Here is a 25,042-nt window from a genome sequence, read left to right as displayed (position 1 = left end):
ACATACACAGTCAATTTAAAAAAAAATAAATACATAAAAGCTGGGTGTGATGGTGCACACCTTGATCCCAGCACTCAGGAGGCAGAGGCAGGTGGATCTCTGAGTTGGAGGCCAGCCTGGTCTACATAGTTCTTTCCAGGGCTACACTAGGAAACTCCATCTCGAAAAAAAACAAACAAAAATTTAAGCTACCATTCCAGATGGGGGCTTAGCTCAGTTGGTGCCCATTAGGAAATGTGTTCCAGTCTCCACACCACATAGACAGGTAAAGCCAGCACATGGTGGAGGTAAGAGGATCAGGAGCCCTGGGTCATCCTTGGCTACAGTGCGTGTTCAAGGCCAACCTGGGATACATGAGACCCTGTCTCTAAACAAACAGAAAAGCAGCTGTCACTCACTGTACTGTTACCACCCACCTACCATACACAGCACCATCCAAAGACTACATCCCGGATCCTCCCAACTGCCCTGGTGTTCGAGTCCCCAGACCCCACAAAAGCTGGAAAAAAGAACCACCCTCTTAAAGCCCAACAATCCTCATCTTTCCAAAGAGCCATATCGCTCAGAGACAGACCAGTGTGCCCAAGGACCCAACTCACACAGAGGCAGAGCCAAGACTTGGGCCCAAGCTACACAAGAAAAATCTTGCTGGGGGGGGGGGGCTGGGGGGGCAGCTCAAGATGGGCTGGCTGGAGTCAGTGCATTTCCTAAAGGAGCGGGGTTCCCAGGTGGGCAAGGCACTGCAAGGGCAGCACTTCCGGTTCTCTCAGGTCCAGCCTCCTCCGTGACTCAGGCCCTGAAACTCAGCAAGAGTGAGGCTTTGCTCCCCACTCAGGCTTCAGAAAAGCCCTGCTTCCCCAGGCAGGGAAGTGGGTGGGGGTGGGGCCGGGGAAGGAAAAGGCAGCACAGGAATCTGTAACCGCAGGATGATGCTTCTGCGACAGTGAGTGGTGAGTCAAGCCCCGGGGGGGGGGGGGGGGGGGGGGACACGGCGGCGGCGTGGGGTGGGGGGTACGGCGGCAGAAGGGTGTTGCTCAAAGCCTCTGGCTGAGTAATGACTACGGGGTGGGATGTATCTGTGCAGTCTCTTGACACAAGCCATACAGTCCCCACTCATTTCCTCCCACTCCCACGCCACGCCCCTCATCCCCTGTCCGGGTCTCTCTAGGGCCTTTCCCACACTGTCCCCCTGTCCATCGTAGCTATGCAGTCACAGTAGGGTTTGGACTTAGCGGCTAAGGCCTTGCTCTCCCTGCTCCCTGCCTGCCCTGGAGGTCGTTCTGTGAGATAATCCAAGCAGGATGGCATGGCACTGTTAATATGTGCTCAGTTAAAAAGATTTGGTCTGGGGGCTGGAGAGATGGCTCAGCGGTTAGGAGCACTGACTGCTCTTCCAGAGGTCCTGAGTTCAATTCCCAGCAATCACATGATGGCTCACAACCATGATGCCCTCTTCTGGTGTGGCTGAAGAGAGCAACAGTATACTCACATACATAAAATAAATCTTTAAAAAGAAAAAAGATTTGGTCTGGGCTGTAGCTCAGTCAGTAGAGCTCTGGCCTAGAGCATGTGAAACTCCTGACTAAAATCATCCTCAACTACACAGAGAGTTTGAGGCCAGCCAGATTACAGGAGACCATTTTTTTAAAAAAAATAACCTATTTTAGCACTCACAGTCTGAGAAGTGCCCCTCCCTTCTCTATCACCCGCCATTCTCAGACAGGAAATGGACCAGTCCCTGTGGGCAGCAAGCCAGGGGAGCAGTTACTGTGTGGTCACATGTCCCGAGGCCACAGATTTCAGTCCACACTAGCAGCTCATGGCAGTGGCTTCAAGGGTAGCATCTAACAGATGCTCAGGGGTCCCTGGGTCCCCTGGGCTCCCAAAGGGGAACCTTCCTGGACATGTCCCTCCAGATGAATAAAAGCAGGCGGGGTAGGGGAAGGGTATGACTGCAAGATGAGTCGTCTTCAGCAGGAAAGCAAAGGCGGCCAGGGAGAGCTCAGACCTAGCAGACTCTGTGTGCTCCAGAAGCCAGCACAGCAGGAGCAACCCAAAGACCAACTCTGGGAGGAGGCCTAAGAGTATCTGTGTGTCCTCGCCTGGATGGACATGCAGCCTTTGGAAGAGATGTTTGTTGCAAATGGTTTTGAAAAAGAAGCAAGACCCCCAGTGTCGTCGAATCACAACGCCAGCAACCTATGAGGATAAACAGGGGCAGGCGGGTGAACCCCACAGAGGGCAGCGTGGTCAGGCAGGGGTGGGTGAGCAGCCCGTCTTGTCTTTCAGCTTCATTCCTCAGGCGGCAGGAGGCAGGGAGGGCGGGCTATGGCCCAGTTTGGGATTAGAAAGGTCTCTTTTGGCAGCCTGTGTGGGAAGGCCTGGAGGGTGAGGTGGGAGGCCCCCAGGAGGCCAGAGCACAGGCTAAAGGGTGGGAGAGGACCCAATAGAAGACTAGAGGTTGGGGGGAGGGGAGGGCAGGGTCAAAGCCAACAAAAGCACATTATGTAAGACTCAACACAGAGATAGCAGAGTCCCTAGACAGCTTCACCCCCAGAGGCTGACCCAAGCCTGGTCAAGCATCCGGCCTGCCTGCCTAGTCCTGGGCAAAGCCCTAGGCAGCAAAGCAAAGAGAGGGTGACAGCAGAAAACCCCCCTTTACTCCTGTGGAACGGCCCCCTTTACTCCTGCACCTGCAGCCACTTTTAGAAGGGAGGGGTGAACGGGTGTTGGGGCTAAGATCAATTTTCAGTATTATTTGCTTTTCTTGACAAATAAACACGATCCCGTCTTCATACCTGGTTATCAGGAAGGTGATAACCTCAATAATGAAGTAGGTCTTGGCGAGGGGTATGAAATGTGTGCCGCCTTCCAAAGGCTGTGTATGGATAGGTCAGTATATTCCCCCAGACGTTTTCCTTGAAGCCTCTAATGCCAGCTCCTAGCACAGGATCCACACAGGGAGGGAGGCTTAAGCAACACAGCACACACTAGCCAGATGCCAGTAAAAAACCAAGCAGCCATTACCAGGGCTCTACACAAATAATATTGCCTCGGGCACAGAAAAGCATCTTCAGTAGAAGGAACAGGCCCAGAGAGGAGTGGACACTGGTTTGGAAGAGGCGACCATACAAACGATTTCTGCTGGCGAGAATGAAAGGCAGAAGACATGGTTTCTATAGACTTCCCCTCCCAAGGGGTCCTGACACTCACTGCTTTGGCAGTTCAGCCAGTACTGCCTAGAGCTGAGGGGACTGGCAAGGATGGGGTATGGTGGCTGCTGATGCATCCAGGGTTTCAAGTGGGCTCAAAAAGTCCTCAGACGTACGGGCGGGGGTGGTTCCACATCTCAGGCAATACACAGAAAACCCTTTTCTGTGGGTGGGCGGTACAAGGTGTGGAACTGGGCCTCAGGAAAGCTGTTGTCTTTTAAAAAGTTAGCCAGGAGAAGGGAGAGAGGAGGGAGGGTGGGGCTGATCAGAGGTGCTGGGACAGTCTGTCCTCTGTGGGAGCATTCACATGCCTTTACTGAGGGGTGAACCACAGTAGTGGAGCCCCTTGGGGATGTCCTGGAGAAAGGTGATTTCCCTCATCCATCTCAGCCAATGCCAGCCCTCCCATTGGCAGCTCAGGCTCCAGGCCCTGCCCCTCACCTATACCATCTTGATTTTGGGGTTCTAGGCGATGGTATAAAATCCCCTCAAAGTGCTCAGAACCTGTATGAGAGTCCTGTCCCGTATCTCATGGAAAGGATGGACTGGCACAGCTCAGTCACCGGTCTGTCTTCTAGCTCCTTCTACCCTGTCTCTGTCACCACCAGTTACTCAACCCACACCAGACAGCTCACATCCAACACACAAATAACCGCCACAGCAGAAGGAAGCCAGGAAGGAATCAAAGCTTCTGAAAACTCTGGTTTATGCCCACTCACACCCAGGGAACTTGCCACACCGTCTCCAGAGTCAGGACAAACCCAGGAGAACCCAAACCAGCCACTGCCCCAACCCTTTGAACTCCAACACTAGGGAAGCCAATTACAGAAGCCCACAAGCAATCACAATAATCAGATGTTTGCTGAGCACTGCTGCTCAAGTACTAGGCTGGACAGAATCTTCTCTGCTTTAAGCTACTAGATCCTCCCAGCAGTACCTACCTACCATTGCGACTCCCATCTCACTGATAAGAAAACTGAGATCCAGCCCTCAGTAAATTGTGGGGGCGGGAGGGTTTGGTGGCACAGGCCTGTAATCCCAGCTAGTCAGGAGTCCGAGAGAGAAACAAAAAGAGTTTAGATTCAAGTCCTGCCTGGGCTACAAACTGAATTCAAGGCAACCTGGGAAATTTAGTAAAACTATCCCAAAATAAGTAATATAGAAAAGATGTGAGATGTGATCAGTGGTGGAGAACTTACAAAGAAAAGGGGGGTAGGCTGGAGAGAGCACTCCAGGGTTAGGAGCAGTTGTTCCTGCCGAGGACATGGGTGGGTTCCCAGGACCCACATGGCAGCTCACCACCACCTATAACTCCAGCCACAGGGGATCTGATGCCCACCCTCTTCTAACCAGGAACACATTCCATGCAGAGACATATATGGGAGCAAAACATTCACACATATAAAATTAATAAATCTAAAAAAGAGATGCTGGCCCAAGGTGAGCCAGCTAACACCTTGCTCCGGTCAAAGTTTGTAAGGAATTGTTAGACCCTTGGAGCTAGAAGGCACCTCAGCCACCAGGTGCCACACCCCATTCTGTTCAGATCTAGGGAAACTGAGATCTAGAGAAAACAAGCAGCCCCTAGGTGACACAGGCTCAATTGCTCTCAGGCCCCTTCCGTACTAAATGTGCAGAAACCACCCTGCTACCAGCATCTCCAGCACTGGGTTGGAACAAGTCCTTGCTTGCCAGAGGCTTTGAAATCTCAGGATGAAAGATGCCGGGGCAGCAAACCTGCACCCTGGGTAAGAGCACGCCTGACCTTTGCCAGGACTTGCAGGCTGGTATTCACCTGCTCACCTGCTAAGGGAGGGTGGAAGGTGGCCAGCCAAGCCTTAGCACCCTAACAGGCCTGGGAGCTTAGGGCCCTGTGGGAGGGGTGTTCTCACAGCTGACACTTCCACAGGGAGGGAGGGCTCTGGAATCTTAATCATGTACCTGCTGGGTGGGGTGAGGGGACTGAATGGGTGGCTGGAGGTGGCAAAGTCACAACCCCATTTCCCTCCAACAAATTCTTAAGGAAATTAGTTCGTTCTCTCTCTCTCTCTCTCTCTTTCTCTCTCTCTCTCTCTCTCTCTGTTGGACTACCTTCTTGTAGCACCCACCCTTACACTCAGGAGCCTCCCTGGCGAGCCTGCCCTGGGATCTAGGGCATCTGAAGAGGGATTATTAATAGCACTTTCAAGTGTTTGGAGGAAAGGTAAGCAGGTTGAGTGGGCACAACCCTATTCTCCCCAGCCTGTATCCACAAAACAAACTCAGCCCTCTCCGGAAGGGGCCACTCCACCGTCCCCTGGCTTCGGTCCCCTGGCTTCGGCTCCACTCAGGGAGTTGGCCAGGAGGTCAGGGGTGGGTTCTCAGCCTAAGACTTGGGAAGGTGGGAGATCTGGGTGTGGGGAAAAGAAAAAAAAAAAAAAAAAACCACTGAAGTAGGGCACACCCCACCCATGCTTGCTGAGAGCCTGAGAGGAGGCTCTGAATGGAGAGACTGTTACAGAACCCCAGGAGGTTGCCACCAACAGGGAAGGGACAGGAAGACTCCGCCCTGCCCTTCCTGAGCCCAGGCCTTGTCCTACAAGGAGGCCTTCCAGGACTTAACCCCTAGCTGTTCAGAGGTGAGAAATGGTCTATATCACCCATCCTGTCCCCAACTCCAGGCCTGGCCAAGTGACTGGATAGTCCTTCTTTGGCACCTTCTTTGTGCCCGGCCACAGTGAAGCCCTGGAAGTGGGGACACCTGCCTTATTCTAGGGTCCCTGCTATCAAGGGGAAATATAGCCAAGCACCCAACAGGACATCAAGATAATGTAGGGACACCACACTCAATGAACAGGGAGACAAATGAAACCAAAGGAACTGTCTCCTCTTCCTGTGCTCTGATAAACCCAGCTGGTTGGCACGCCAGGTCTCAGGGCCTCCTGTACTAAGCAAAGCTCACTAAGCTCTCAGCAGCCATCCCAAGAAGTCAACACCCGCCCCTTAGGAAGGCAACACCGAAGCTCTTGGACATTGTGACTGGCTCAAGCAGGGCAGTGGTGCCCCAGGCCTTTAATCCCAGCACTTGGAAGGCAGAGGCAAGTGGCTCTCTACGAATTCGAAGCCAGCCAGGTCTACAGCCACAACTACATGGTGAGACCCTGGCTGGGAAAACCAAAACAAAAGAGACTGGCTCAGGATCACACACTTGGGAGAGAAGCTGAAATTACATTCAGGACCGCCAGGCCTGACTTGCCTGTGGTCAGCCAAGCTTTGTTTTGGGATAGCCTGAGATTCTCACCCCATCTCCCACTCCCTACAATGAGCCCAGGATCCTGCACTCCACAGACTTGGGAGCAACTCCCTCTAGAGAAGTGTCCACCGCGCAGTGACAGGCTGAGAGCAAGGCTGGCAGAAGGAAGGTACTGAGAGGTACTGAGAGACTGAACTCTGGCTCTGAGAGAACCAGCTCTGGCCATAAACAGACCCCCTAGGCTGTAGTGCCAGCACTCTGCTGAGGTAAAGCCCAAAGACAGGGACCCGCCCCTTCAAGGGCACCCCATCTCTCCTTAGCCCCACTCTCCACATTCGGTCCCCGGCTCTCTAAGGGCCCATCCCCCTGTAAGCTTCAGCCACGTGTACCCGGACTGAGGCCAGGGCGAGGAGGAACAAGGCAGCTGAGGGGGGAGTCTGGAAGGTCTGACTCTGTGGGGCAGAGTCCAGAGTAGAGGTTAGGCTTGGAACGTTGTTGGGAAAGATGGGGGGCGCGACCCCTCCGCCACGCCTGTAAGTGCATGGTTCTGGCCAGGCTGGGCTCCAAGGGGAGCAGTGGGATCCAGTAGAGAAATGGGATCCCAGGCTCCTCAAAGGGTGAAAGGAGCATACAGAAGGGCCTGGAAGGGCCGTCCAGACCGAGAGAGAACAAGTTCGGAGGAAGAGTAAGGGTCTGGCCGGCTCTCGTCCCGACCTGGGCCTTGACTCTCGAGTACCGCTCCCCATGAGATCGGAGGCGTGGCCCGGGGTGCCCGGGGAGCCCCAGGCCGGCCGGGCGCTGAGCGGTGCTCACCTGCGATGTGCTGGCGCCGTGCGTCATCCAGGTGTGTGGACAGTACGTCTCCCATGGCGAGGAGAAGACGCGGCCGGATCCGCCCGCCGCTACTCAGACTGACGCCGCTGGCGCCATGGAGTCCGCAGGCCCCGCTGCCGCCGTCGCCCCGCAGCCCCGCTGCCGCCTCGGCTGCTCTCTCTGCGCTCCCACCGAGATCCCCACCGCGTCCCTCCCTCCGGCCGCTGCTGCCTCTCTAGCCCGCGCCCAAGCCCCGGCGCCCGCCCCGCCCCGCCCCGCCAGGCCAGGCCAGGCCACGCCCCTGTCGGAGCCACGCCCTCCTCTCCAGTCCAAGGCGGGAGGGGACCTCCAGACAGCGAGGAGACTTAGACAAAGAGAAGATCCCCAGAAAGGAGACCCGGGACGGACCTGCTTGGTGTGCTTCAAATTCAGATAGCAGCGAAGAAAAGGCTGATGGGGGTATCGCAGAAAACGGAGAGCCCTTGGGGCTGTAGCCTAAGCGTCTCCTCTCCCCTCCTCAAGCCGAGGACAATGTAGGGACTACAAGGGGACGCCGGGACGGACGTGTGGGAATTCAGCATTCCTCCTGCCCCCTTCCCCCAGTCTCGCCCACAGCTGCTTGCACTGGGGAAGTCCCCTAGCCTTGATCGGACCTGTCCTAGAAGGTGTGCCAACCCGTCTTGCACAATAGATAGGGGTAGACGGGGAGGGAAAATGGACAAGTATGGGGTGGAAGACTGAGGGACAAGGGAGGGGAAGAGATGGGGCGGGGGGTGCGGGGGGACATGGTTAGAGCTCAAAGATATCATCAAGAGGTCATTCCTCAGGCCCGGCTCGTGGGCGTTTCATTCGAAGGAGGCTTGCTGAACAGAGCAAAGCAGGAAGGCTATTTTTGCACTTTGTTAGACTGTCTGAAATGAAAAGCCGGGACCTCGGACTCTGGGTACTTGTACAGTAGGGCTGGGCATGGGTAGGTAACTAACAGAAGGTGTTTCGGTTTCTGGACCTCCCAAGCCGGTAGAGGAGACTAATTTGATGACTTGGTCTGCACTGCCTGTGTGACCAGGGCTGGCTGTGTTGCTGCTCCCTCACACCTCTTGGCTCACCACTATAATGCGCTCCACCAGTTATTAGCTGCTCTCCCTGTAACCCTGACACCTGGCAGCAGGATTGTAACAGTTACCTATAACTAGGCACCTGTCTTGTAGGCCTGTCACCACCACACCAGGTGATGCAGACTCTCTGTCATGCTTTCCATCAGCAGTCAGCCACTGTGGTGAACACTCATTTGCTAAGCCTCCTGCAAGATGCTGTGCTTAAGTGTAGGGGTGCATGCAGTAGGGAGGACAGATCTGAGGCTGTGGGGCTGGCGAGACGGCTTAGCTTAGCGGTAAGAGCTCTTACTACTCTTGCAAGAGCACTCCGGTCCTTTCCTGGCACCCACATCAGGCAGTTCACAAATGCCTATAACTACATTTCCCGGGTATCTGACTACTACTTCTGCCTCTACAAGCTACTATACTCACCTGGGGTGAATAAATTCATGCAGGAAAACACATGTACATATAAACAAATAAATGATAAGATGTTGAGGTCAGCCTAAACAAGCTGCAAAGCAAGTTTGAGGCCAGTCTAAGACACATAGGAAGACCCTCTTTCAAAAGTTCAATGGCTAAACTGGACAACTAGTGGTGCTCTCGTCTTTAACCCAGCACTCAGGAGGCAGAGGTAGGTGGAGCTCTTGAGTTCGAGGCCAGCCTGATCTACAGAGGGAGTTCTAGGACAGCCAGGGCTACAGAGAGAGACCCTGTCTAGAAAACATGCACACAAACATATACAGGTTTGTGTGCACACACACACATACACATGCACACACACAAGCTACCTATCCTCTATGACCCTGGACAAGTGCATTCCTTGTTGAGCTCAGTCCCCTCACCTGTCAAGTCAGAGTAATGATACTTTGTGGGGAGGCTAGGAAGAGAGAGAGTGCCTACCATAGACAGTCACTTTCTCAATAAACAGAAATGTTGTTCTGGTCCCTGCCCTCCTGAAGTCTGAGGGAGGGAACAGAACATTGTGTTATGAGGACAGTGATTTAAGCACAGTACCAGAGCTGAAAGTTGAAAAACGAGAATTGTGACAGCATGTAGCAAGGAAAGGCCACTCAGGGAGCGGGGCCCACACAGGCAAAGGGCAAGCCTGAGAAAAACAGGATGTGTTCAGAGTCACCAGGAGGAATTGGAGGCAGGCTGGCAGAGATTTTCAGTTTCCTTGTGCAGAGGTGGGCCAGAGAAGGAAAGCGACTTTTGTCCAAGTCTCACAGTAGGGACCCAGGGCCATCACAGTTGACCCTGAATGTCACTTCTCTGGGCTGCCTGAAGCAAGTGATGCTAATAAGCTCATTTTTCTCCTTTCCCTCAGCCTCAACTACAGAACCTAGAAAGGTCTGTGCTGCCTGGGGAAAGGACAGCAAGAGCCAGCTGGGCCCCACCACGACCTGACCGGCTCCTCAGCCAAGCTAGAGGCCTGGGCCAGGTGGAGGACAGTGACTGGTAGCCTGTCCCTAGCCTTCATGGTACACCCAGGCCCAGAGCCTGGGGCACATAAACTTCCCAGAACACATGTCAGGTCCCTGGCACAAGGACCCTTTCCTCTTGGCTTAAAACTCTGTTGTCTGCCATTCAACTACCCCGAGCTCCCATGACCTCAAAAGTGGGAAAATTCTACCTGGTGGTGGTGGTGGTGGTGCATGCCTCTAATCTCAGCACTCAAGAGGCAGAGGCAGAGGCAGGTGGATCTCTGAGTTCGAGGCCAGCCTGATCTGCAGAGTGAGTTCCAGGACTGCCAGGGCTATACAGAGAAACCCTGTCTCGAAAAACCAAAAAAAAAAAGAAAAGAGAGAAGAGAAAAGAAAAGAAAAGCCAGCAAAAATAAAAATGAAAAGGTTCTGTAAACTGTAGGGTGCTGTACCTGCATGTCACCTCTGGTCTTGAAATCTGTCCCTAACAATTGTAGATTGGATACACTCAGAAACATTGACTGTATAAATAAATAAATAAATAAATAAATAAATAAGGAAGCTGGGCGGTGGTAGTGCACATTTTTAATCCCAGCACTCAGGAGTTAGAGGTAGGTGGATCTCTAGGAGTCTGAGGCCAGTCTGGTGTATAGGGTGACTTCCAGCACAGCCAGAGAGACATACAGACATACCCAGAGACCCAGACTCAAAAACAAAAAAAGCAAGTGAGCTCCTGGATCCACAGAGGGTAGGAATGGATCATCTTTCTAGGGGCTGAGAGGTACCAACTGTAGCATATGCTTGCCCAAATGTAATGAAATGTGCGTTCAAAAAAGATATATGCTGTTACCTCCCCAGATGCTAGAGAGCAAATCCAGGGCCTTGCTAGGCAATCGCTCTACCATTGGGCAAAATCCCAGCTCCTCAGACAGAGGTTCTAGTATAAGCCATTTATACTGGGTTTGTCTGTGTGTGGTACTAGGGAATTGAACCAAACACCTGAAACTGCTAAGTAACCACACTACTGAATTTCTAGTCCTTGGCCTTTAGAGACAAGCCCTTGATGTTTATATGTAGATCTCAAAATGGCCTTGAACTTGTAGTGTAGCCAGGCTTGCCTCGAACACATAAGTAAGTGTGTGTGTGTGTGTGTGTGTGTGTGTGTGTGTGTGTGTGTGGTATATGTGTGTACTCGCGCACACACGTGTGTGAGGGGTGTCTCACATCTCCCAGACTGGCTTGGCAGCCTTCCTGCCTCAGCCTCCTAAGTGCCTGGGTTACAGTGGCATCTGGAATAGGTGGATTGAGACATGAGAAAGGGATGTCAGAGGGAAAGGTTAAGCAAAGAGCAAAGGTGTCCCCTAGGACCTAGAGCCACAGAATGTGTCGAGCCTTCCTGCAAGAGGGGAAGGGAGAAAGGATGGGTGGGACTAGCCATGGAGCCTAAAGAATGAGGTTTGTTCTGAAAAGATTGTAAAGTTCTCTAGAGGCTCTTAGCTGTCCCCCGTGCAGCTGTGAATCAGGGCAGTTACAGCCTTTGGGTCAGGGAGGAATGAAGGGTTTGCCACTTTTGGCTCGGGAGGGAACCTGAGGCCTGGTTTATGAGGCAAGCATTTTACCTAAGTGCCGTCTGTCCCCTAACCCGTCCCTTCTTTATACAAAGAGGAAAAAAAAAAAAAAGAAACGAATATAGTATAGCCAGTGCATGTTGGATTCCGGGAAGTCAGACAGCAAAGGCCGAGCCATCTTCCTGCCAGCTTTTTGTTTGTTTTTCATTAACTTTTATACTAAGTGTGTAATGAGTGTGATGACACACTCACACTTTATGTCATTGTCCCTTTGCCCATATTCACACCCATCCCAGGGCTTGTGCATGCCTGACAAGAACTGTACTGCGGGGTCACTTCGCAGCCCTTTGCCCTCCAGATTTGAGCAGATGAGAATGTGGGGTTTTCTCTTTATTTTTTATTTTATTATTATGTGTGTTTGTTGTGAGACAGGGTTTCTCTGTGTAGCCCTGGCTGTCCTTGAACTCTCTCCGTAGGTCAGGTTGGCCTCAAACTCAAAGATCCTCTTGCCTCTGCCTGAGTTCTGAGACTAAAGACACACACCACCTCTGTGTGGCTGCAGTGTGTTATCACACGTGTAAAATGTGCGTGTCATTTGCATTCTCTTGTCACGATGGGGCTTGGACGTGATACAAGATAAGCAGGCTAGTCCTCTGCTGACCTCCACCCTTGGTCCAGTCATCTCATTCCTATCCTGTGCTTGCTTTTGTTTCCTTTTGTTTTGTTTTGTTTTGTTTTGTTTTCCAGACAGGGTTTCTGTGGGTAGCCCTGGCTGTCCTGGAACTCACTCTGTAGACCAGGCTGGCCTTGAACTCAGAAATCTGCCTGCCTCTGCCTCCCAAGTGCTGGAATCAAAGGCGTGTGCCACCACGCCCGGCTGCTTTCTATTAGAATGTTGAGAGTGAGTGTGTATGCATGTGTGTGTACGTGCATCTGCACATGTGTGTTATGTACATGTCCCTGTGTATATGCACATACATGAATGAAAAAAAGAAAAAGGAAAGGACGTGACTACTCCTAGGTGTGGAAACATCTGGAAACATCATGGTGGACATGACCCTGAGACATGTGAGGAGAGTGGAAGGGGAACCAGGTGTAGCGGCCAAGACGATAAAGATATAAAGGGGGGGGGTAGGTAACCAAAATGGCTGGATTATATAGAGAAGAGCCCCTGGGCTGGAGAGTTCAGGGTAGTGGGTGGAGTATACCAGCCATTCCCTGAAACAAGTAGGGACTGAGGGATTCTGGGAGAACCTGGTCGCTAGGTCCACTCTGATATGTTAAATAGGCACCTCAGCCATTTGTCCCAGGGTTGGACATAGCACTACGTGTGTGTTCTTGCTTGTGGAGGCCAGAGGTTAACCCAACACCACGTGTCTTCCTCTTTGGTTCTCCCTCTCAGTGAGCCTGGAGCCCAGGGATTCAGCTAGGCTGGCTGGCTGCCTGTCTCTGCCTCCCCAGGGCTGGGATCACAGATGCATGCCCTGTTCCCACCAGGCAGGCTCCTGCAGCCTTCAGGTGGGTCCTGGTATTTGAACTCCAACTCCAGTCTATCTTGATGCTTACAAACTGAGCCAGCTCCCCAGCCTGGTTCTCTCTCTGTAATAAGACATTCTCGGCCTTGAAGGCGTTTTTTTTTTTTTTTTTTTTTTTTTTTTTTGACTCTACCCTACACACACTCCTTCCCCCTGCCTTGGTGACTCCAGGAATGTAGTTCAAGGGTAGGAATGTTAGGATCTGGAACAAGGAGGGAAGGGACCCTACTGCCCACCTGCTGAGCCTGTTCCTCCTAATCAGGAATGCTGCCTACAACCCTTGACTCACCAGGCCTCTGTCAGGAAGTGGCTTCTGCCAACCTACCTCTCAGCAGGGCTGCCCCGCCCAGCCCCACCCTAAAGTGCATTTGGAAACAGCAACCCGAAGGTGAAGAATACTGAGCCTTCACTTTGAAAGGGAGGGTCCAGAGGCTGGAGCCAGAGCCTGGATAGAAGCCCAGAGCAGGGCAAGCATTTCTCTAGTGTTTTCAGAAGGGGCTCGGACAGCACCCTTCCTTGTCCTATAAGAAGAAGGAAGGTTCCTTCTTTGCCTCCCCCCCAGGTTTCTCTTCCTTCAGGTTGGCTCTGAGCCCCAGCTCTGCTTGCCCCACAAACCTGTCAGACTTGAAATAGAGAGAAAAAAAAAAACAAACAAACATGGTCAGTAAACTGCAGGGGGTGTGGATGAATCGCGATTTTGTTTTAAGGAATATCATGTGTCCACCTCTGTTTACCTGGTTGGCATGCCCTGTGGTACGGAAGGGACCCTGGCACTGGGCCCAGACCTCCCCCTTGGGCACTGGGAGGCACCGAAGCACACTGCAGCCGGTTCCACCTATAACCTGGCCTCTTTGAAACTCCCTTGCTCCTTCAGAGGTGGGACTGTCACCTCAGGCAGGGCCCAGCAGGGTCAGTCTTTGGTTGGCCTGCCTGCCTGTCTATCAGTTCTCGCTCTTAGTTCTCACTGGACACTCACAAAGATCTAATAAAGCACAAATATGGTCCTGCTGTTCTTCACCTTAAATCTTCTGTGGCTCCCACAGTCCTTGAGATGATGGCACATTCCTAAATGTGACACTTAGCGAATTCTTCCAGCTTCTTTAAAAAAAAATATATATATGTATATATATATATATATATATATATATATATATATATATATATATATGTATATATATATATATTTACATTTCATTGTCTGTTTGTTTGTTTGTTTGTTGTTTGGGGGAACAAGGGAAGGGGAAACAGCACATAATATGGACCTCAGATTTGCAAGTCTCCTCTCCTTCCACTGGGTGGGTTAGACAGCCTCTACCCCTGAGTTGTCACCAGCCCCAGCCCCTCCTCTCTCCTGCTTCCCTCTCTCTGTTGCCAGTCACCCAGAACCTTCACAGCTTTAGACTAGTCCACCTTTAAACAATCTCAGAGCTTACAACCCAGCCAGTCCTTTCCCCTGACTTCTGCCCCTCCAACCACCATGTATTGTTCAGAATTCAGATAAACGACCTCTACCACACATACTGTTCAGCCCACCCTCTTGCTCTTCATCAGCACTCTAGAATCTCCCTTCAGGACAGCCAGCACATTCCAAGAATTTTCATTGTGTATTCGGTTATCTGTGTGACTGGAATGTCCTCTCTGTACTAGGACTGTCCCCACTCCTCATAACAAAACACAAGATTGCGTGCCCCCACCCCCTCCACCCCACCCACCCACCCCCCACCCCCTGTGCACAAACTATTGGCGATGTGAAGGCCACTTGGCCCTAGAACCTGAGCAGGCTTGTCGGGAGTCCTGTGTACTATCATGCCTGCCTGTGGTAGTGATATCTACCTCACTTGACAGCAAAATAAGTCCCTGCCAACAGGGTCTTCTTGCAGAACTCTAGGAAAGGGTGGGGCTGGGGGGGGAGGACCAGTTTCTAGATGATGGTTCCATGGTCAGACCTGATAATGCAGAAGCCAGGTAGGGTGTGATGAAGGGTCAATGAGGCAGAGAATGGGAAACCCAGTGCTGTGGGAACTTCCTGGTGTGGGAACTTAAGCTGGGCTGTCTTTGTCCTCGTGTTGTGCTCTCTGAACACTTGCCAACACCTCAGTAACTCCTGCATCTTCTGGGAGACAAAATGAGCTCGAAGGTGCTGTAACTTCTCTGAAATTTCAAACCAAGTAAAGGATGGGATGAAGGGCTGGGATGTGGCTCAGTCGTAGAGCACATTCTTGGAGTGCCTGAGGCCTGGGTCCCTTCTTTAAGACCAGAATCTGAGGACAGAGGGGAGACCCCACTTCACACAGCTCTAGCTAGTTCAGAGCATCAAGGCACCATCCCTTGCTCCTGCTCCCTGTGGGCCCAGGCCTACCCCTTGTTCATTCGTTCATTCCTCAGGTCTGTCGTCCCACTACAGCCTGTCCTCATGTCAGAATGTCATAGGAACACTTCCCCTTCCATGGCATTGCAGGCTTTGTCTTCTAGGTGGGAGGCGTGCTTGTTGCAGCACCAGGAGTTGAACCCCTACCTCGGAGCCCTACCTACACTAGACATGCACTCTGTCTTCATCCCTCCTTTAGTTCGAAGCAGGGTCTCAGTAAGCTACCTTGGCTGTTCTTAAACTCTCCGATTCCAGAGCAGATAGAGTTACATGCCCGTGCCGTCAGTATTGTTTTGGAAATAGTCTCACTGTGCAGCCTGGGCTCATCTCAGATTCACTATGGAGTGGATGTGGCTTTGAACTCTTGATCCTTGTGCATCTCTCACTCGAATACTAGGATTAGACATGTATGGAACAATGCCCAACTCCATAACTATATATGAGAATTAAAGTTCTAGAAGTGAAATAGCTGGCTGCACTTCTGAGGTTTGATGACTGACTTTTTGAGGTGACTGCAGCAGCCAGTGTTCCTCGGGCACTTCCCCCAAGCTGAAGTGTTAGGTCTCGTGTCAATACTTCTGTTAGTTGCTGTGACTTAAGCAGAGACCTTACCACTCCCTGTTCTCCAGAGTGAGATCCCTGAAAGATGAAGCAGGGCCTGACTCCTGGTAGGCCCTGGTTGCTCTGTGCTGCTGAGCCCACTGGCACTGGGCAGTCTGTCCCAATTCCTCCTCACCAGTAAGGGGAAGGGACTCAGGGCCCGTCAACCCACACCCCACACACCTCTTCCACTGTAGTCTTGGTTTCCTGCGAGGCCACAGCTGTCCCTCACCAGCCGGTGACTCAGAGCCTTCCAGGATGGCACTGCTGCCAGCCCTGCCCAGCCCTCTGGGTGGGTGACTAAGCTTGTGGTAAAGGCTGGGCTGAGCTCCCGGGGCAGGCAGGGTTCCTCTACCATTTTGATTTCTGTCTCTGGGCCTTCTTCTGAGAACAGGAATAATCTTGAACTCCAAAACAAAAACAAAAACAAAAACAAAAAAACATTTCCTGAGCACCAGGCTGCCCCACAGGGACTGACACTGGATGGACAACATCTTTTGAGAGTTATAGATAGAAAGCAAAGAGGAGGTGGAAGGGAGGTGGAAAGGACTGATGGGGATCCAGGACTAGGAACTGTCAGGAGTGGCCCACCCGGGCTGGTGATATGGCTCAGCGGTTAAGAGCACCGACTGCTCTTCCAAAGGTCCTGAGTTCAAATCCCAGCAACCACATGGTGGCTCACAACCATCCGTAACAAAAATCTGATGCCCTCTTCTGGAGTGTCTGAAGACAGCTACAGTGTACACACATATAATAAATAAATAAATCTTAAAAAAAAAAAAAAAAGGAGTGGCCCACCCTTCTCCCACAAGATGCCTCCGTGAGAACTGGGAAAGTCAGTGCCAAGAATCTGGTCCAGTCTGGTCCCAGGGCCCCAGCTAGCTGGCTTAGCAAGTGTCGCAGGCTGGATTCAGCCCCGTGGCCACCCCACCAGTCATACTTGCACAGGGAGGCTTGGGTGAGGAGGCCGGGGTAACACCTTCTTCTGGGAGACATTGAGAAATGGGTTCTCAGAGCTGTTTAGGTTGTTGTTGTGTTATTGTTGTGTGTATTGGAAAGCGTGCTACTTGCATTATTGTGTCTGAAGTAACAGATGCTATGCATCTTAGTAAGAGACCTAGTCCCATAGCAACTGTCGTGGCTATGGCACGGATCAGCCTCCAAGTACCAAGGGTCAGGCTTTGGGATTTCTTCTTTTTTAAGAGTTCTTTTATGTATATGAGTGGTTTTTCTGCACATATGTATGTGCACCATATGGGTGGCTGGTAGCCCCAAAAGTCAGAAGACGATGTCACATTCCCTGGGACTGGAGTTCCAGATGGTTGTAAGCTGTTATGTGGGTGCTGGGAACCGAACCTGTGTCCTCCACAAGAGCAGCCAGTGCTCTAAAGTGCTGAGCCATCTCTCTGGCCCTCAGGTGTATCGTTAATTTCATCGTCCCCATTTTACAGGTGAAGAAACTGATGCTAAGAGAAGGGATGTGGGTCACAAGGTGAGAAGTCAGAAAGCCAGTTATCCCAACCAGGCTCTTGGATCCCAGCTGATGAGACAAAAGTTGACCCACTTAATGGACATGGAAGCTGGCTTGACACTGTAGGCAGGCAGAAGATCTGCTCCCAGATGATCTCTGGTGAAACCTCCAGTGTTTCTGTCCATCATCCTTCCCTCCCTAATGCCACACCAGGGGGCTGCTTACCTTCCTCCTGCCTAAATTGCCTCTGACCTTTTAAAGCAGCAAATCCCATGGGTCCCAGTCTGGTGTTTCCCTGGACTTTCTAAGAGTCCCAGAGACTAGATTTGGTCCCTCTCTGGCACACAGGAGACTACCAACTGTATTTGAGTAACTGGTCACCCTAGACTTGATTTCTGTAAATGGATCTAGAAGTCCAGCTGAACTACTTGTCTGAGAAGCCTGGGCCAGGCACTGCCAGCAACTGGGGAACTGCTCCTAAGAGTGTCCCGAGTAGTGTGGTCATTTCAGGTGGATGCAGGTAGGTGCTGGGCTGGGCTGGAACCCAGGAACTCCCCCAGACTAAATGAGTACTCCACCGTTGAGATCCAGTTCCACCAGATGCTAACTGTGACAGTCTGAGGGCAGGGGGATACCTCTGACTAGGAGGCAAGGTGGCATTGTGGGAGGAGGTGGTGCAAGCCAGGCCATCAGGGAGAGAGAAGAGAAGCTGTGTCGCAGGTGTGTCAGCTAAGCTGCCAAGGCCTGATTTGTGGAAATCCTCCCTTAGGCTTCTCCCAGTGGGAAAAGAGGATCCCTCAGGGCTCGGGCAGGGCCAGAAGGCCGATCTGGGGGACAAGGTCAGACGGGCAGGATTTGTTTGTTCCCTTTCTCTTTCCTTTGTTTGCTTTTACAAATAGGCCCAGCTTTCAGTAGGAGGTGACAGGGATTTTGTTTTTGAGTCAGGGGCTCATGAAGCTCAGGCTGGCTTCAAATTTACCAGGTAACCAAGTGATATTGGATTCCTAATCCTCCTGCGCCCCCCCCCCAATGGTGGGAGTATGCAGTGCTAGGGGTGAAAGCCAGGACTTTGAGCATGTTAGGCAAATACTCTACCAACTGAGCCACAACACCCAGCCCTTCTCAGTGAGCCTTTTTGTTTGTTGGTTGGTTGGTTTTGTTTCTTTTTGTCACTGCCTGTTGCTAGCATTTAAAAGGGCCCACGGAGATGGGCAGATGGGCAAGGGGCACCAGTTATGTGCCAGCAACTACCTTGGTGCCACAGCTTAACCCCTCAGTGAGTCTCAAAAGTATGACCTGGGAGCTGGAGAGATGGCTCAGCATTTGGCTGCTTTTCCAAAGTTCCTGAGTTCAATTCCCAAACCACATCTCTCACAACAATCTATAAGGTGATCTAGTGCCCTCTTCTGGCCTGCAGATGTATATGCAGCAGAGCACTCATTAAGAAAAATAAAGGATGATTTGGTCTGGATACAGTGGCACATATTTTGGGAAGCGGAGGCACAAGGATCACTGTAAGATGGAGGCTAGCTTGGGGGAACATAGTGAGTTCCAGGCTAGCCTGGGCTAATGATACCTGTCTGTGTGTGTATGTGGTACACACATATGCATGAGTACACGTGTGTGTGTGCATCCTGTTGTCTCTTCAGCTTATATAAAACACTTCTGGAAACCAGAAAACCAGGAAGTTCTCACTCACAGGCTACATTACATCGCAAATAATCACTTTTTTTTTAAGAACAAGGTATCTGGGCAGGAGAGGTGGCTCAGTGGCTAAGAGTATTGCCAGTTATTCCAGAGGGCTTGGGTTCAATTTCCAGCACCTACACGGCCGTTCATCACTGCCCATAACTCTAGTTCTAGGCGATCCAATGCCCTCTTCTGGCTTCTGTGAGTACCAGGTACACACATGGTATACAGACACACATGCAGGCAAAACACTCATATACATAAAATAAATAATTAAAATAAAAATACACATAAAATAAAAAAAGAATTAAAAAAAAAAGAACAAGGTCTCCCTGGCTGTTCTGGAACTCACTACGTAGAACAGGACAGCTTTGAACTCACCTGCCTCAGCCTCCGGAGTGCTGAGTTTAAAGGTATGTGCCACCCTGCCCAGAGATAACTACTACTTTGACTTTTATTATAACAAAACAATTTCGTTTGTACTAGAAGTTCATATAAATGGAATCAAACAATAATCTATCATCATCATCTTCCCCATCATTTTTGAGTCAGGGTCTCTCTGTGCATGCAGCCCTGTCTGGCCTGGAACTCCCTATGTATATCAGACTGACTTCAAACTCATAGAAATCCGTTCCTCCTCTGCCTCCTGAACCCTGGGATCAAAGGCCTGTGCCACCACACCTGGCCTCTTTTGCACACACTGTTCCTGAGCGGAATCCATTGTTGCCTGCTGGTAGGCCATTCTTTTTTTTTTTTTTTTCTTTTTTTTTTTTGGTTTTTCGAGACAGGGTTTCTCTGTGTAGCCCTGGCTGTCCTGGAACTCACTTTGTAGACCAGGCTGGCCTCGAACTCAGAAATCCGCCTGCCTCTGCCTCCCAAGTGCTGGGATTAAAGGCGTGTGCCACCACGCCCTGCAGCCATTCATTTTTATTGCTGTAGTATTCCCCTGTGTGGATGCACTACAGAGTGTCTAGATCTAGTCTCCTGTGGATGGACATTTAGGTTTGGGGCTATGAACAAATAATGTGTGACTGTATGTCTGGAAGTCTTATGATCAGTACACATTTTCATTTGTCTTGCGCAAATAGCCAAGAATGGAATTTCTGGTTCATAGAGGAAGTATTTGTATTGCTAAAAATCAGCAAACATTTTTTTCCCAAGATGCCTGCCGTGCTTTACGCCCACATGAGGGATGACCAGCACTCCAGTTGCTCCATATTCCTGCTGGCATTTGTCATCATCAGCCTTTGTCTGATGGTAAGCAATGGCATTGATGCTGGCTTTGTTCTCCCCCACACCTTTCTTCCAAGGTCTCATGCATCCCAGGTTAGTACCAAAGTCCCTATATAGGGGAGGATGACCTTAAATTCCTGATCCCCCTGCCTCCATCTTCAGAGTGCTAGGATTACAGGTGTGTAGTAACACACGTGCGCACACATATATTTTTGAGGTATTAGTGATTGAACCCATGCCCTCATTCATAATAGTCAAGTGCCACACCACTGAGCTACACCCCAAGCCTTTTTCAATCATGTATTAATGAGTGTTGAATCCATGCTACAAAGGAGCTGAAGAATCAGCCACCACACTAGCCTGGGAATGAAGCATCTCTTAGAAAGAGGGAAAGCAGAAAAACAGCAAGGATGTACCCACAGAGATGCTCAGGGTGCCCAGGGGAGAGACAGAGAGAGGGAAGAGAAAGACCCTACCTAGTTTGGAGTCTCAGCCATTCCCCAAGGCAGGCTGGGTAGCATGGAGGCTAGTAAGGGGGAGGAAGATGAAGTGTGGGCTGACCACAGAAAGACCTGGGGACAATGGTCAGAAGCCTGGTAAGCAGAAAGGAAACTCAGGAAACAGGGCCCTGGGCCAGTGAGATGGCTCACTGGGTAAAGACACCTGCTGCTAAGCCTGACTAGCTGATTTGGTTCCCCAGAACTTGGTGGAGGGACAGAAGCAACTCCTGAACTCTGTATCCTGCTCTCTCCTCCCGCCCCCACACACACACTCAGCACGCCACTCAGCCCCATAGGCAGACACACACTAAATAAATAAATAAATAAATAAATAAATAAGTAAGTAAGTAAATAAATAAAATGTAATTAAAATAAATAAAAGGCGGCTGTAGAGACGGCTCAGCTATCGAGCTTACGTACTGTTCTTGAATAGGACCTACATGTATTCCATACCAGCACCCACACTGAATAGCTGACAACCACCTGCAACTTCAGTTCCAAGGGATCAGACTCGCTCTTCTGACTTCTATAGGCTCCTGCCCACACATGTATGTACAAACTCAAGCTGGCTCACACACATATGCATGTAAAATAAATAAATCTTTAAAAAGTTAAAGAAAGAATGAGTGAAAGAAAATAGAAGGAAAAGAAAGGAAAGGAAAGGAAAGGAAAGGAAAGGAAAGGAAAGGAAAGGAAAGGAAAGGAAAGGAAAGGAAAGAAAAGAAAGCAAGGGGTGGTGGTGGCGGGGCAATGGTGGCGATGTTGGCTTTTAATCTCCAGCACTTGAGAGGTGGAAACAAGTGGGTCTCTGTGAGTGAGGGGTTAGCCAGTCTACAGAGTGGGTTCTGGGACAGCCATGGATACAGTGAAACCATGTCTCAAAAAAAAGAAAAACAAATCAGAAGAGGAGGGGAAGGACGGAAGGGAGGGAAGGAGGAAAAGAATAGAGCCCTGGGGGGCTGGACAGATGGCTCAGTGGTTAAGAGGTCCTGAGTTCAATTCCCAGCAACCACATGGTGGCTCACAACCATCTGTAATGGTATCTGATGCCCTCTTCTGGTGTGTCTGAAGGTTGCAACAATATACTCATACATTAAATGAATAAAAAGATCTTAAAAAAAAAAAAGAAAAGAGCCCTGATTTTCAGATTCTAGGGAGCCCAGGGTTTTATTTAGGATTTAATTTCTGATCCTTCCCCTCTTATGATTCTTCTGCAAAGAACATATTGGTCTTGGAGGCTGAGGTCATGGGGCATCGGGCTTCAGCAATGTACATGGGGACATCTGCTGTCTGACTTTTGCTCAGGCTGCCTCATAGACCAGGAAGGTGTCCATTGCCCCCGGTGGTAGCTGGGACATAACCACAGATGGGATGCAACTCTAGAGTCAAAGGGGACCTAGAGATTCAGTTTCTATGGAGGACACCACCCATGCTGGGCCACGAGATGTGAGCAGGCACAGGCACGCACACATGCACGCACAGAGAACTGTTGGACAACGTGTTCACCCTCAGGTTCCTTTCCTCCCCCAAAGAAACAACTCCTGTGTGTCCCACTGCTGCCATCAACCCGGGGCTCCCCAACTGGACATCCCCACCCTTGTGGAACCTCCTGGCACCTTGTCCATCTGTTCCATGCTTCTGTCTACACAAAAGCAATGGCAATTTTTTGTTGTTGTTTTTCGAGGCAGGGTTTGTCTGTCTAGCCTTGACTGTCCTGGAACTCATTCTGTAAACTAGGCTGGCCTCGACTTTACAGAGATCCACCTGCTTCTACCTCCTGAGTGCTGGGATCAAAGGCCTGCGCCAGTGCTGCTGGGCCGCATGGCAATCTTTGAGACAGTAATGATTTTAGTGATTGTTCTATAGTGTGTTAGGTGAGGGTTGGTCTGGTGCTGTGTATACAAATGCTAAATTCTGAACCCCAAGCCAGCGGAGAGTTGTGCACCGGCCTTTGTTATGTAAACCTTGCTCCCCAATTTAAAACTATTGGATAATAAAAAGCTAGAGCCCTCGATTGGACAGTAGAGAGAGAGAAGAGAGAGAGGAGGAAGCCCTGCCAGGAAAGGAGATGGGCCATGAGCACATGGCCGGAGAAGTCCTCCAGGAGGACAGACTGACGGAGCGGAAATAACCCAGGGGAGACTCAAACAGCAAGTAACACGGAGCATATGTCTTGGATGTAGGTGGGAACAGGACAGAATCTGCCCCGATATAGGCTTGTGGCTTGTAAAATAACTCCAACAAGTGGTCCTCTGGCACTGACACTGATGCGATGCACGGGCATGACCCCACAAGTAAGTACTGCAGAGCTGGGCGTGGTGGCGAACTCCTTTAGTCCCAGCACTCTGAAAGCAGAGACAGGAGATGTCTGTGAGTTTGAGACCAGCCCACTGAACAGAGCAAATTCTAGGACAGCCAGGGTTACACAGAGAAAACCTGTCTTGAAAAAAACCAAAAAATTAATGTGTATGTGTATGGGTGTGTTATCTAAAAGTCTATCTGTGCAGCACTTGTCTGGCACCCAGGGAGACAGAAGAGGGTACTGGATTCCCTGCAACTGCAGTAAAAGGTCATGAAAAGGGATTTGAACCAAAACATGTGGCACCAGATAGTCACCTGTCTTCATTACTGAGATTTTGACACTCCCTCAAATTTTGTACCCTAAATGTTAGGCACCTCCCTTCCGTCCCTGTCCTTCAGGTTTTCTTAGTCTCTGTTTGTTCGTTTATCATTGGGACGGGTTCCCGTGTAGCCCAGGCTGGCCTCAGACTCAGTTTGTACTTGAGCTTCACTGAACTCCTGATCCCCTTGCCTGGGATTACAGGATGAGCCGTCTTACCGGACTCTCCCTTTACAATCCTAAAGCCTTGACTCTTCACTGCTGGCTGTCACTTGTCAGATGGCCTTACCTCTGTCATGCAGCCATCAGCAAAAATCCCTCTCCTTTTCTTTCCTGCTCTCTCGGGCCAGGCTGCTTGGCTAACAGATCCGGGTGACACCCTTAGGCTGCTGTCCAGCCGTGTAGTTACAAGAGCTGTTTGTGTCTTAGCAAGAATCTCCCTGTATATCCCAGCCTCCTGTCTCAGCCTCCTGAGTGCTGGGTCCTGGGTATCTAGGCCACCTCAGGCTGCTGACTAAGGGAAGGGACACGTGGGAAGGAAGGACCTGGAAGGCCCCTGTCCCAGTTCCTATCCATACAATACCCAAAGCCAAACAAGACTGAAGTCACTGTTGCTAAAATTCCTGTCCTGGGGGAGACCTAACAATGGCTCTCTCCCCTCACGGTCTCATTGACAAGCCAAGGAGTGAAGCTGCCAACATTCTCCCCGAGGCACCAATGAATGCGTTTATTGGGCTCCTTACAGAGCATATTTGAGGGGTTACACACACATTTGAGGGGACCCTCCACCCATAGCCACATAGACGAAGTGCCCTCCCCTAGCTCTTCCCCACCTATGCACCTTAGCCTCTCCGGGAGGCCACGTGCAGTTAGGGTAGAACTGCACACTGGCTGGGTAGAACTGGCTGGGAATGGGCTGAACAAGGGTCCCAGCTGGGCGACGCTCGTGAGGAAACACCTGGAGATGGTGGGTGGATGTTTGCCTTGGATGGGCACTAGATCCAGGTGCCAGTGGACACCCTGTGACAAATGCAGCACCTTCACTTTCCTTTGTGGAAGGAAGAAACCAGTGTAGAGAGTCAGGGCTGCTCTGCTCACTGCTCCCCCTGCTGGTCACCTCAGAGTGATGGCGCCATCTGAGGTCTGCCCCTCAGAGCTCATTCTTATACACCCACCTTGTTCATCAAATATGTGTGTGCCTCAGGTGTGCTGGGGCCTGCTCTAGGTGCTGGGGATACAGCAGCAAAGAGCTAAAGGGCTCAGTGCGGTGGTGCTCAGCTTTAATCCTAGCACTCAGGTGGCAGAGGCCGACGAATCTCTTAATCTGGCCAGTTTAATCTGGACTACACAGAATATTCCAGGCTAGCCGAGGTGACACAGTGAGAGCCTGTCTCCAAAAAATAAAATAAAGTAAAAAATAAAAAAGAGGGGCTGGAGAGATGGCTCAGTGGTTAAGAGCACTGGCTGTTCTTCCAGAGGTCCTGAGTTCAAATCCCAGCAACCACATAGTGACTCACAGCCATCTGTAATGGGATCCGATGCCCTCTTCTAGTCTGCAGGTATATATGCAGATAGAGCACTCTTATACATAAAACAAATAAAATTTTTTAAAAAATCAAAAAGATTCGAGGCCAGCCTAGTATACAAAGTGAGTTCCAGGACAGCCAGGGCTATACAAAA

General features: G+C 50.8%; 1 protein-coding gene, 1 long non-coding RNA gene and 1 other non-coding gene across 5 annotated transcripts in view; 1 reads left to right on the top strand and 2 right to left on the bottom strand.

The window, feature by feature from the left end:
* Niban2 (niban apoptosis regulator 2) overlaps positions 1–7,528 on the bottom strand; it is a 49,120-nt gene extending 41,592 nt beyond the window's left edge. Inside the window, exon 1 of the mRNA NM_146119.2 lies at positions 7,258–7,528. Within this exon, the coding sequence (NP_666231.1) occupies positions 7,258–7,312 (55 nt within the window). The 5' untranslated portion in view covers positions 7,313–7,528. The remainder of the gene's footprint in view (positions 1–7,257) is intronic.
* On the top strand, positions 790–10,227 carry Gm13523. Of its 3 annotated transcripts, none has more exons than XR_003954026.1 (3): positions 790–950; positions 5,314–5,415; positions 9,682–10,227. It is a non-coding gene; the product is annotated as a predicted gene 13523 (long non-coding RNA). The 3 variants fall into 3 exon arrangements; XR_003954027.1 differs by having other exon boundaries at positions 4,826–5,415; positions 9,682–9,767; XR_003954028.1 differs by lacking the exon at positions 790–950 and adding an exon at positions 3,476–4,960 and having other exon boundaries at positions 9,682–9,767.
* An 8,267-nt stretch (positions 10,228–18,494) lies between these two features.
* Positions 18,495–18,616, bottom strand: LOC115489633. Its single transcript, XR_003954244.1, has one exon. It is a non-coding gene; the product is annotated as a small nucleolar RNA SNORA76 (small nucleolar RNA).
* Positions 18,617–25,042: the final 6,426 nt, after the last annotated feature.

Source organism: Mus musculus, chromosome 2 (genome assembly GCF_000001635.26).
Source record: "Mus musculus strain C57BL/6J chromosome 2, GRCm38.p6 C57BL/6J".
NCBI classification, from domain to species: Eukaryota; Metazoa; Chordata; class Mammalia; order Rodentia; family Muridae; genus Mus; species Mus musculus.
This window is presented reverse-complemented; position numbering and strand designations above follow the sequence as displayed.